This window comes from Morone saxatilis, unplaced genomic scaffold, assembly GCF_004916995.1.
Source record: "Morone saxatilis isolate NCDOM2014 unplaced genomic scaffold, NCSU_SB_2.0 Contig16, whole genome shotgun sequence".
NCBI classification, from domain to species: domain Eukaryota; kingdom Metazoa; phylum Chordata; class Actinopteri; family Moronidae; genus Morone; species Morone saxatilis.
The window spans coordinates 16,554,681-16,566,647 of record NW_023339718.1 but is presented as its reverse complement, the minus strand read 5'-3'; the positions used below and the strand labels follow the sequence as shown (position 1 = coordinate 16,566,647).

Genomic DNA, 11,967 nt, shown 5'->3' with positions numbered 1-11,967 from the left:
GTCATAAATACAATTGAAAATAAAAATAAACGCCATTATTACTTTTTCAGAAAAAACAAACTATGCCAACACTTTGCTTCTTGTGGCTGAACTTCTCATAGAGAGTCTCTGAGCTGTACTAAGGCCTCACCATCATCACTTCAAGGTTGGGCACCCTAACAATCTCCCCTCTAGATATAAACATATGCATACATTTCTTACAAGAACACAAATTTCCCACTGGACTTGAATGCATCTCCAAAGCGTACTATTCTCAGCCATTCAGAAACAAAAAAAGAGTTCCTGAAAACCTCTCTAATGCCACACACAATGAAGCTCTCACAAGGACATGGTACCTTTGGACTGGATGCGTTCACAGTTGGGTGAAATGACGACACACTTGACCTTCCTGAGTTTGAGGTGCTTCAGGACCTCTCTGAGCCCCATCACAATGCGTCTTTTCATGCGGGCCTTCATGGGGTCCTTCTGGTACAGTCGGTCCTGGAAACGAACCAGCTCCTTTAGCAGAGCCGTCACACACTCGTCCACGTCTTTACTCAGCATCTGGCTGCAGTAGCTGACATGGACAACAATAAACATTTCCAATTAACAAAAAATGTGAGAGAAACAGCGACTGAACGCACAGCGGACACACAGACAGCCGACGAAGATTGTGCTTTTACAGTCTTACTCTCTGAACTTTCTGCTGTGGATTTTGGGTTGGTTGGCCGGGCAGGGCACAGGTGAGGTGGTTTGTCGCTCTACGGTCTCATCTTTGTCGGTCTCTTCATCACCTTCCTTTACCATCTGGTTTGTGCCATTAAACTCTAGCTGATCATCAAGTTCCTCTGTAGGACTCCCAACCTCATCTGAGCACAAAATGCAGATCAAATACTGGTTTTAATAAAAGATTTCCTTAAACTACTTCCGGCTGTGATTATTACAGTAGGAATCCATTGAATTCTATTGTTTCACATGATTGCTCTCACCTGTGGCATTTGTGTCACACTGCTCTTCTTCTGCAGCATCATTAGCAGGTTGGAACTCATTTTCAGGCAGCAGCCCTCTCTCCTCCAGCAAACGTCTTTGTTTCCTCTCCTCCCTTTCTTTCAAAATGACCTGAGGATCAGACGGAAACAAACGAACGAGGCTCAAATACATTCTTACGAAATGCAGTGCGTCTGTATTAGAGTGGACTGAGTGACTTTACCTTTTTGAGAGGAGTGGGTTTCTTGGCTTTGGGCACCTCTCTCTGCTTGCCTTTCTTCACCAAAGGGCTGGTGGAGTCCAGAGGATTGTGTGCAATTTTATCCTGCTGCCAAGGCGGCTTCTTCTGTGCTAATGCTTGCTTCTGGACAACAGGTAGTCCTCCACCAACTACAAAGAAATGATTCCAAAAGAGACGTCGTTTTATTGCTCTGAACCAATAGACCTTTTAAGTGAGTGTAAGCCAAAATGTACTTTTATATCATCTTTATCAAAGAAGGCAGGAGAAATGAGAACCCCAGTGTAACAGAGGCCAGGAAGCTGACCATAACTCACCTGAGAGAATGACTGGCTTGGCGTCCTGCTTAGCTTTTTGAGATTGTTGCTTCTTTTCCAGCACGGCCAACATGTTTCCAATGTCTAGCTGAACAGGAACTTTGCTCTTCTTCCCAGACGCCTTTTCAGCTTTCTAGAACAGGACCAAGAACAGGGGTTTAAACTACGCTTTTATTCCAGGTTAATATAAAAAAAGATCTATTTGAATGTAAGACAAAAATACAAACCTGTCCTTTTTTAGCCGTCTCTGCGGGCTGGCTTTTTGCTGAGGGTGATTTTTCCTTTGATTGGTCAGCAGACTGATGCTGCACACCTTCTCTTTGGTTTTCCTGAAAGAAACGCAACATCAGTTTTGCAAATTACATACTGTCTAATTAATATTAATGACCCACACATGCCATACGCATTTCAGCAAATCCTACAGAGACAGTATTGTAATTGTTATGTGAAAACATCTGGGAGGAGAAATAAGTGATGGTGTGTACCTCATTGCATAGTTTTGCTGCATTGCTGCTTGTGAAGAATCTGTCGATCCCAGTCAAAGCAACAGTCAAGCCTGGAAACTCCTCTTCATCCTGACAAGACAAAAAAAATAAAAATCATCTTCCATCCAACACTTACATTTATTAAATGAGTTTTGCGAGAGACCTTTTTTTTTTTTTTTATTTACCTCAAATTTTGGAGGCTCTTGATAAGTTGGTGGCCCTTCTGCCTCAGCTTCTATGTCTTCACCAGCTCCTTTAGCTTTCTTCTTCTTTTTCTTTCGCTTTTTCTTCCCTGGGCCTCCATCTTCCTGTTGTGCAAGAATTTTCTCCGTCTGACGAGAATAAAAGTGAAGTGACAGAAAACAATGTTTAACCACATAGAATGCAGTTTAATACATTTTCGATACCCATCAAACGGTTGAAGGAAAGCCTGTGAGGACACAATTACAAGTATGTTGATATATATTGACATTTATATCACATTTATATCACACTTCTGTCAGTGTAATTCATATTGTTAATAAATTAACAAGTCTTGGACCCAGATAAGTGACAGAAAATGGATAGATGAGTAACCATTTAAAAAAGTTTTTGGTTAATGATCTTCCTAGCTACTGTAGCTGGCACAGGCAACAGTGATATATGTCTAATGGAGGTGACTGAGCACTGAAACCTAAGGATCTCACATTCAGCTTATAGCTGTAGAATGTCATCTAACCTGCATCTGGTTGCTGCTGATTGTCTTCTCTTTAGGGACAGGTTTCTTTGGAGGTTGAGAGGCAACGTTAGCCCAGGAAGTCACCACTGTCTGACCTGTTCACAAAAATACGTAAATAAATCAGATGATCAATACCAGACATATTATTGAGACTAAACGACTAGCGACAGGGACTTTCACCTACCTGATAAGGCAGCAGAGGAATCTGCCTTAGTGGCAATTTGTTGGGGGTCCAGCTGTGTTGAGGATCCTCTCCTGCCAGACTATTTAATAGAAAATCCCAACAGCACCAAATTCATGAATATAACTTTGTGTTACTGGAGTAGATAACTGCGCAATCTGATACTTAAGTGAGCTCACCTTCCAGGAAAATACAGATGTTTGTGTTTGAGGGTTGGTGGGTGGAGGAGTTGGACCCCAGCACTCTCTCTGAACAAGAGGAGGGCCTGCTTTGCCCAGAGAAACACCAGCCAGCTCCGGGAAATCTGTCATCTTCACTTCAAACGGGACCAAATCGGCCTGTGCTGGTTTTGACTTCCCTGCAGAGTTCGGGGCGGGTCGAGCGCCTCTGAAACCTGTGGTCAAATTACGAGCAAAAGTAGATTAAGATGATTAAAAAGATGATTAAAGTGTAAGCCGATAAGTTACGTTTGGGGAAATGATAGGATCCGCGAGCTGAGGTGACAGGATAAACGTTAACAATGCCGTGCGTGTCGTTTACCTTTTCTCTGTGCATCCAGTGAGTTCTTGCCCATGACTCTGCCTTGAGCGTTTGAGTCATTGTTGCTTTTTGATGTCTGTGGGAAATGGACAAAAAAAAATAAAAAATCACTGAAAATAATTACATGAAGACAGTTTTTCCCCCTCAGTACCTAAAAAGAAACAAACCTTTGCTTGTGGATCCCGTGCAGACCTGTCTCTCTGCAGGAAATCATCGCTGGCCTCTCTAACGCGCCGGCTGCTGCTGTAGCCATGACTCCTCGACACATCTCCTCCTATTCCTGCTGGCACTCCATTTGTGTTGGATGGACTCTGCGTTGGGCTCACACCAGACCGGTTCCTTGACAAAAGGTCAGAAATGCACACAAGTAAGGGGCTTTGAAGCGGGGGTGCTTCAGCCTCAATTAGGTGAAGTGCTAAATTACTTTGATCAAGATAAAAATCCAAGCCTGATTCTCCTCCTACCCTTTTAAACTCTGGTCGGACACATAAGGATTAGGTAAGATCAGAGGCGGTGAGGAGGTTGTGTGGTGCTCAGCAGGCCCCTTCCTCAGTCTCCTCTGTTGTGTGTGGTCAAAAGAGTGGACAGCAGAGGATAGTTTGCTCTCCTGGGGAAAGTAAAGATTGTCTGTCTGCTGGTATACGACCTTTGACAGTCACGTTACAGGCTGAAGTTAAAGTAAAGCAATGCATTGGCACAGTACTGTCTGATCACTTCATCCACTTTAGACTCACATGAAAGGTGGGTTTAACTTTTTATTCCAGCTGTTTAGTTATCAGCTCACATCAACAGCTAGCATGGCTTAAGTTACACACATTTAACTTTTAGGTGACCTGTCAACATGTCATATTTCACAACACGTCGCAACCAGCAGTTTACTGGTGTGGTCAAACCAGCTGTTAACTTATAAGAAACACCGAGCTACACGTTTGTAGCAGCTAGCTGAAGTTAGCTCAAAGTTAGCTCCCGTTCAGCTACATGCACCAGCGTAACGTTAGCTCGTCAGCTAGCTTTAAAAACAACACCACCGTCCGTCACTTCTCGTTAACTACCTTGTCCATCTTCAGGTTTTCCTATGCGCAGTCACATGTCCGCATCTTCACTCGGTCCTCCATGTGCTGTCAGAACTCCCTGCAGGATTTAGTGAAGCTCAACAGTGGGCTGTCTGTCTGCTAAGCAACCTGTTTGATAGCATAGCAGCTAGTTGAACCTGATTGAAACAGCTGATGTTTACAGTGTGCGTTCAACGAGGAGAGCTTACAGCGACACCTTCTGGCTTACAGCTGACAAATCAACTTCAGTATAGCCACACACTGCACCACAGATAGATAATAGAACTGATTATAAGCCTGTGCAGGTATTCAGAGATATTATTTCACCATTAACTAGTGTTATATTAGAAAGAGAAAGCTCAAATAACACTACAAACCTACAGCCAAAAGCCCAGAACAGAAATCATTAATGTTGCACCATTTAAGTACAATATAACAACACCTTATTGCATTGTTATTTAATGTGGGGGCCATCTCCTGCAGAGTGATTATAACACCTTAAGTCCTGTAATTTAATAGATTTTGTGCATCCTTGGTGAATATTTCTTCACAAATCCATCCATGAGTTTCAAAATAGGCTACTGTTACTTAAAATAAAAGTATAAAAGTATTATCAGCAAGTTATATTCAAAGTGTGTTTACCCAGACTGTGCACTTTCAGAGAATTTGTATTATAATTCATGCATTAACGTTTCATTATTTCAGTGTTATATCTGGTTGAGATGGAGCAGACTGTACTAATTTGTATACTTTTTGGTTGAATAATCTATTAAAAAAATGTAAATTTTATAGTCGGATCATATGTTTGTATGCAACATTTAATCTGCAAAAACAATTTTTGCAGTCAGATACATGTTTTGGAGTCAAATATATGTAGTAGTAGCATAAAAATGGAAAATACTTGAGTAAAATACCTGAGCACATGTACTTGATTTACTTTCCACCAATAAAATAAAGTTTATTGAAAACCTTTTTGTACAAAAATAATAAATTTCCATAGACATATGTCATCCTTCTCATTCTTTTTAATTTCAAGAAAATAGAATATCCACATTTTTTAAGTGAGCTAAAATAGAAAGCGTACTTTGTAAAATATAAAATCTGAGTGATGATAAAATACTGCATATAAAATGATATACAAGATACAGAATAAATGTTTTTTGTTACCCACCCACGTATTTCATAGTAAATAGGCATTACATCATTCCCCACAATAACTTCCCCTCTGTTTTGGCAGGTTCGTGTCTTCTTGCATCAGTTTGTTTCATGTCATGATCCTTGGTGAACAGCGCAGAAAGTATAAACCTCTTAATCGGTCAGTGCCGATGCAAACATTATAACATTCATAGAAAATATGAAAAATGAAAATGTCTCTTTCAAGTCTTTGTGTCTCTCACTCCTCCTTTAGCCTCCCAGCTGTTCTCAGGAGAGCCAGAGGAATAATGAACGAGGCTGATGTGAGGAGAAAACAGATCTGAGCTCCAGCTATCCAGTAAACTGTGAAGAAAACACAACAGTTAGTAAGCAAAGCAATTTCTACCAACCAAAATTACTTATACGCAGTCATCAGTCTGTAAAATATGCTACAGTTTTTTCATATTTTAGCAGCATTTACTGCCATCTGTCTTCCTTACTGGAGGATGACACCACTGGTCCCAGCGCTCTGGCCAGAGCGCCCAAACTACGCAGAATCCCCATCACTGTGCCCTTCTGACTGGCCGAGCCTGGAGGAATATCCACAATAGATAATCAGCAACAGTGTGCACATTAAAGTATCAAATCAAAATAAATGGTTTGTGAGTTTCCAAGAATGAACAAGCAGCTCACCGTGGTCAGAAACCAGCGTTGACAGGCATGGAACAACTATTGCAGCAGCTGTAACAAAAGGAAGCACATAAAATGTAATTACAGAATACACTGCATTTAAATTATATTGTTAAGTTCTGTACTTTATAAGTTTGATTTTATCTTGTTTTACTCTTTAATGATTGAATTACTATTTTTCAGATTTTTTGCTCCAGTCACTAATTACTTTTTCATACAAAGTTCATTATCCTACCACATCACATATGCAGGGCTCATTATTTTTGTTTGTGCTTTAAAAAGTCATTCAATTTATGAGCTTTTATTTTGAATATTTCAAAAACATTCGAAAAGTTGATTACAAAACCAATATTTGCGTTTAACCATTTATTGTTTTGTTTCAGCTCTGGGAGTCATTCATGCCCTTGGTCCTTAAAGCACATAGTTTCCTGTTGGGACTCTAATCATATGCAGTATGCCATAGTTCATCAGTTATATATTTTGCACATTCCTGGGTACAATAAAGGGTTTAACTTGTAATAAAATGACACACAGCAAAAAAAAAGAACTCACCGAATGAGTATAATGCCAAGCCAGCGTAAAGCATTGTTATATTCCACGAGAGCCCGATGAGAATAAATGCTGGGATTAATGCTATGATTGCCTAAAAACGAGAAACATGGTTCATTAAAGAAGACAAGTATGCAGTGGTGCATCATGTTTTTTTTTGTATCAGCATTAAGAGTATTTTACTGTACAGCTATTTGTCATACAAACAGAAGGTACTCCTACCATACGAACGGCCTTGATATGGTGCCCGGGTTTGATTCTTCGAGCATAACCCCCCTGGATCAAAGCCATGATGACACCAATGAAGAAGAACATCTTTCCCTGCTGCATACTAGTGAGAGAAAGATGCTCATAAAGGTCAAAAAATTGTTGTTCAGGTGCGTTAACTGTAACCGACAGAGCACACAGCTTTATCTTTGAGTTCATACCTTGTAAAGTGGAAGCGTTGGTGAGTCAGAAAACTCAACGTGAACTCCAGACCAGAGAACAGGAAGAGGTAGCAGAAATAAACCAGGCCCAACACTTGAAGCTTCTGCATTCCTGTAAAGACATTTCCACCTTTTATCAGTGTGCCAAAGTTCAATCAGGTTTTCGAAATGGGTCGAATGGGTGTAAGCTTCTGCCTCACAGAGGAATCCAGTATGTGCTGTACTTACTTTCTTTGGAAGGTGGATCTTTTGCCCTGGTAACAGCTGAAAAATGGAACAAAGATAATGGGTTCATAAGGTCCCGGGAGTCCCCGAACCCTGAAGATGAAGCCTAGGGTGAAACAGGAAAAATGACAGGAGAAATGAAAGAAAGAAAAGAAATTTCTGATGTTTTACATATTTGTATTCTATGTTTCAAAGCCACTGTGTTTCCACTCATGTTGCCTGATTAGAGCTCTTTTGTGTGGGCGTGTACAGACTGACAGCTTACTCACTTTACATACCGTGGTAGTACTTGTCAGGGCAGGATAATAGACCCTTTTCACAGCAGCCATTGAATGAAGTAGTAAGTTACCAGTGATACTAATTGAGGTTTGATCCATTCAGGTCAAACAGAGTCAGGGTGCTGCTATTGTGCATGTTGGCTCACTGGAAAGGCTCTGCTACACTAAACACCTATGTTTACCTGTGATAAAAGGTCTATTTGCACCATTATCATTGTTATTAGCTCACAGAGTTTGGTGACATTTCCGCCCAACGCCAGCCCGAGAAGAGATCTAATAAGTCAGAGTAATAAGTAAAAGTACAACACTTTGTTGGCTGCCCCTTAAGTAAAACTGTATGTGATTCAGTTTGCAGTGTGAATGTTTCCGCAGCCAACCTTGACGTCCTTCGTGAGCGTCTCTGGCAGCATGAGCCAAATGAAGAGGAGATCAGCAACACTGAAGCCCAAGGCGAGCAGAGCTGGAGTTTGGTAGAAGATATTTCCTGTTGTTTTGGAGCTGAGGGCGAAGTAGGCACCCATCAGAGGTCCCACGGTGAAGCCCAAGGAGAAAGCGATGCCAATCATAGCCTGGTGATGATAAAATCAAAGTTAAAAGACATTTATCTGACAGGTGACTTACAATTACAAGAGCATTAAGTGGCTAATCACTGTAATAGTAAGAGTAAGAGTAATGTCTGAAGAAAAGACGGGACAGAAAACATGAATCGGTGAATCCAATCACATTATGACAAAGAAAGTCTGTGCCTACCATTCCTCGGTTCCGTGCTTTTGGGCAAGGCAAGTCGGCCACGATGGCAGTGCAGAGGCTGACGTTGCCCTTACAAATGCCCCCAATTACTCGAAACAAAAGGAACATGCTGAAGCTCCGGGAAACGGCCCAGACTGCATAGGAGGACATCAGCCCTAACTGGAACATAAGGCATCCAATTAGCCCGAATGAATCAGTGATGATGGCGAGGCTTCATGATTTCTTACACAAAGTGGAGTACAAACTGTGCCAAGTGAATGACTCTATGTTTAACAACAAATTACATTATTGCACTGTTGCTCTTTTCCAACTTCCAATTAAATCCTAAAGAAAGTGGTGTTATATGGCATTATACTCACTGTGGTAAGAATGAGCAAGGGTCGTCTGCCATAGTGGTCTGACAGAGCCCCGGTTACCGGTGACGACAGGAACTGCAGCAGAGAAAACAGCGACCCGATCAGACCTGAAAGGCAAATTAAGGATGAATGTGGTTTCTTTGCATTATTAAAATCTTATGTTTAATTAATTATAGAGTCACATCAGTTGTGTTGAGTGTGAAATCAATCCAATGTAGAGTACCTCCAAACAGAACACTGTTGTATTTCTTTTCCATAGGAATCCCCACAGCCTCCCTGAACCAGTCCACAACACTCTGCAAAGACTGATACACAACATCCTGTACGAGAGAAAAACACAGAAAATACAACATCAGACTGGGGCAGTACAAACACGAGTAAAGAGGTCAATTCAGCATGAGTCAGCATGCAGACTCACACACACACACAGCTCATGACTGCTAATATAATCACTCATGAGCTGGTTATGGTTTTTATGAAACAGATTCTTCACACAAAGCCTTCTTTGTTCAATAGATGTGACGGACAGTGTGCATCAAATTCTCCACATTGTCCGTCTGTCTCCCCAACAGATCCCGTTGTTGTGGCTTTGTTCAGATTTGAGAAAGTAGACACATTAGACCAGGTAGAAACACACATTAAGAAAAATGGCATGTGGCTGTAAAGGTTGCTAATTTTCTGTAGTGAATGTGCATCAAATTCTGCACTCTTTTTTCTAAAAACTCTTTTTTACCACAGTGGAATCAGTTGCTACAACTATAGACACTGGTGAAAATTATGTTCAGCTGTCTGTCAAACCAGTCTGGTGATTCAAATTGATGAAAATATAATCACAAGTGATAATTATATCTAATATAATAAACATATATATACTACATATATATATATATATATATATATATGCAATCAAATGTAGCTGAAATCAGGAAGTAAGGGTGATTAAATCATATTTTAAATCTCCTCTTAAAACACACTTTATCATAATTTTGAACCCTTGCCCCGTGTTTTTGAAATGTGTCCTACAAATAAATAATAAAAAAAACATTAATAATCCCTTTATTGTCTGCTCTGATAATAATGAGCCTGCACATTTCAAAAGTGCCTATTAAGTCACCTACTGCTGTAGCAGAAAGTACTCTTTACACGTTGTTTCTTGGACGAACAAAACAAACCTCCGTTTGTGCATAATGGTCCAAAATGGAAGGTAGTAGAGGTAGAATCAGAGTGAATCCCAGCAGGTCCAGCAGCAGGATGATAAACACGATGTTGATGACTTTTGACGAGAAGGAGCCGCCATCCTCTGCAGATTTGTTTACAGCTGACATTCCTCCAACTGAATATGGTGTCCCTTCCTGTTCGTAAGTAAAACACATACAGGTTAGAGTGCGTTAGAGGAGCAGCTCATCTCAAGGTATACGGGAACATGTTAGTCATTGGGGAAATGCCCCACTTACAACAGCTTCTGTTGACAGGTCTGAACATTTCCTAAACATTTCCTTGAAAGTTTCCTGGAAATACATATTTGGAACTATATTTTGGAACTATTGGAGTTTAGCTAGTATTTCCCCAAATTTCCTTGAAAGACTTAAGCCATAAATATTCCATTCATTATTCTTTTATTATTGAAAATTGTATTTCTCGTATATTTAATAAAAAAAAAAATTATATACTACAATTGTTTGCTGGATTTTAGACAAATCTTTACATGTGTTTGTTTAGGTGGCAAATGTGCACTGTAGGTTATATTTAACTGCAATTTGATCATGTCCATCTTGGCAATAATGAGTACCACAGTATACAGTTCTTTCCAGGAAACACCTATAAAATAAAGCTTTAATGCAAACAGTAAGTCAGTAGTCTGCAGATGAATGGGTAGATCTTAGTCCAAACATTAACAGGGTGAGCAGTTTGTCAGTGTGTTGGCATTTTCTGTCCACTGTGACTCCCCATGCTAAAATATGAAGGTTATTAGTATGACAAGGTGACTCTTAATGGATGAAAGCATCCATCATATGTCATTTGTAAACAAATACATATTCACGCAGGTCGATGCCTTCCAGTAAAGATGCACAATCACAATCTCCATTTATGACTTCTTACAGTAAGTCACCAGGAAAGACAGGAAGAAGGTGCAACTCAAGGAAGGAGGAAACAACTGTACATGCTGCTACAACGTCCAGATCAAAGTAGATCCCAGTCTGTATGAACTCCTCAGTAAACGCACACTCACATGCAAACATGTTATTTAACTGCATTAGATCTAAAACTGTTAGTCTCGCTCTAATAAAATCACATCTCTTACAAATAGTTTGAGTATTTTATCGATCCTTTGAGACTATCCAATATCTATCAGCATCACCTCTTCTGGGACATAATCAGTGTAGTTTAAAGAGCGAGAACAAACCTTGTAACAGCTCGTACAGTTCCCGCAGGTCAGTAACACATCAGAACAGATCACACCGAGGACTCACCCGACTCGAGCAGTTCTACCTTCTCTCTCTCTCTCTCTCTCTCTCTCATCAGTCCATTATTATTAGTCCACACCAGGAAGCGGTGTCCTCTTACATTCTTACATTTGGATGACAAGAGTGTGTCGTAACCAACGCACACAGACGAAAGTGTTGCCTTCAGGTGATTCTCGTAAACTCGTATTTCCGCGTTTCCTCGTTCAGGATTTTCAGGCCCTATGTATGAGCTCGTGCATTGCCCCCCCGCATATTAACCTGCTGTCTGTCTTTAGACTGTCTGCCATGTGCCACCCCTATGAACAACTCCTGGGGCACTACTGCTCCCTCCACAAATCAGGTTACTTGTTTTTTTTACTTGTTGTCCAGAAACCGGTTGTATATTCAAATGTTTTTCTGTGATTGCATAGATTTCTACCACATGTTCACAACTGGCAGGCCAGTATCAGGTGATGTCTGTGGAAACTACATTTTCAAAAAAAAAGATCTTAAAGTTGGTCACATTGGCCAAGCATAGTGTTTCAGGCAGACAGTAGATTTCTCTGAGATCATAGAAATACACTTGAAGATACAATCAATTTCTGGAAAATAGCTA

The 11,967-nt window shown here is 40.5% G+C and overlaps 2 protein-coding genes across 3 annotated transcripts in view; both read right to left on the bottom strand.

The window, feature by feature from the left end:
• Positions 1–4,674, bottom strand: part of LOC118325269 (selenocysteine insertion sequence-binding protein 2-like) — a 7,557-nt gene extending 2,883 nt beyond the window's left edge. Inside the window, exons 1-15 of the mRNA XM_035657878.1 lie at positions 4,498–4,674; positions 3,910–4,052; positions 3,613–3,784; positions 3,446–3,521; positions 3,085–3,299; positions 2,909–2,987; positions 2,725–2,819; positions 2,192–2,338; positions 2,007–2,096; positions 1,749–1,850; positions 1,522–1,654; positions 1,190–1,356; positions 969–1,098; positions 671–848; positions 336–556 (exon numbers count right to left, since the gene is read on the bottom strand). Of these exons, the coding sequence (XP_035513771.1) occupies positions 336–556; positions 671–848; positions 969–1,098; positions 1,190–1,356; positions 1,522–1,654; positions 1,749–1,850; positions 2,007–2,096; positions 2,192–2,338; positions 2,725–2,819; positions 2,909–2,987; positions 3,085–3,299; positions 3,446–3,521; positions 3,613–3,784; positions 3,910–4,052; positions 4,498–4,506 (1,957 nt within the window). The 5' untranslated portion in view covers positions 4,507–4,674. The remainder of the gene's footprint in view (positions 1–335; positions 557–670; positions 849–968; positions 1,099–1,189; positions 1,357–1,521; positions 1,655–1,748; positions 1,851–2,006; positions 2,097–2,191; positions 2,339–2,724; positions 2,820–2,908; positions 2,988–3,084; positions 3,300–3,445; positions 3,522–3,612; positions 3,785–3,909; positions 4,053–4,497) is intronic.
• An 830-nt stretch (positions 4,675–5,504) lies between these two features.
• mfsd10 (major facilitator superfamily domain containing 10) lies at positions 5,505–11,479 on the bottom strand. 2 transcript variants are annotated; one of them, XM_035657877.1, is made up of 13 exons: positions 11,379–11,479; positions 10,080–10,259; positions 9,131–9,227; positions 8,911–9,014; positions 8,552–8,710; positions 8,179–8,370; positions 7,527–7,629; positions 7,299–7,410; positions 7,093–7,201; positions 6,874–6,964; positions 6,325–6,372; positions 6,132–6,221; positions 5,505–5,994 (listed from the first exon to the last, which is right to left on the bottom strand). In XM_035657877.1, the coding sequence occupies exons 2-13, from the start codon at positions 10,230–10,232 to the stop codon at positions 5,891–5,893; spliced, it is 1,362 nt and encodes a 453-aa protein (XP_035513770.1). In that variant the 5' UTR covers positions 10,233–10,259; positions 11,379–11,479; the 3' UTR covers positions 5,505–5,890. The 2 variants fall into 2 exon arrangements, with proteins under 2 accessions (XP_035513770.1, XP_035513769.1); XM_035657876.1 differs by having other exon boundaries at positions 11,312–11,461.
• Positions 11,480–11,967: the final 488 nt, after the last annotated feature.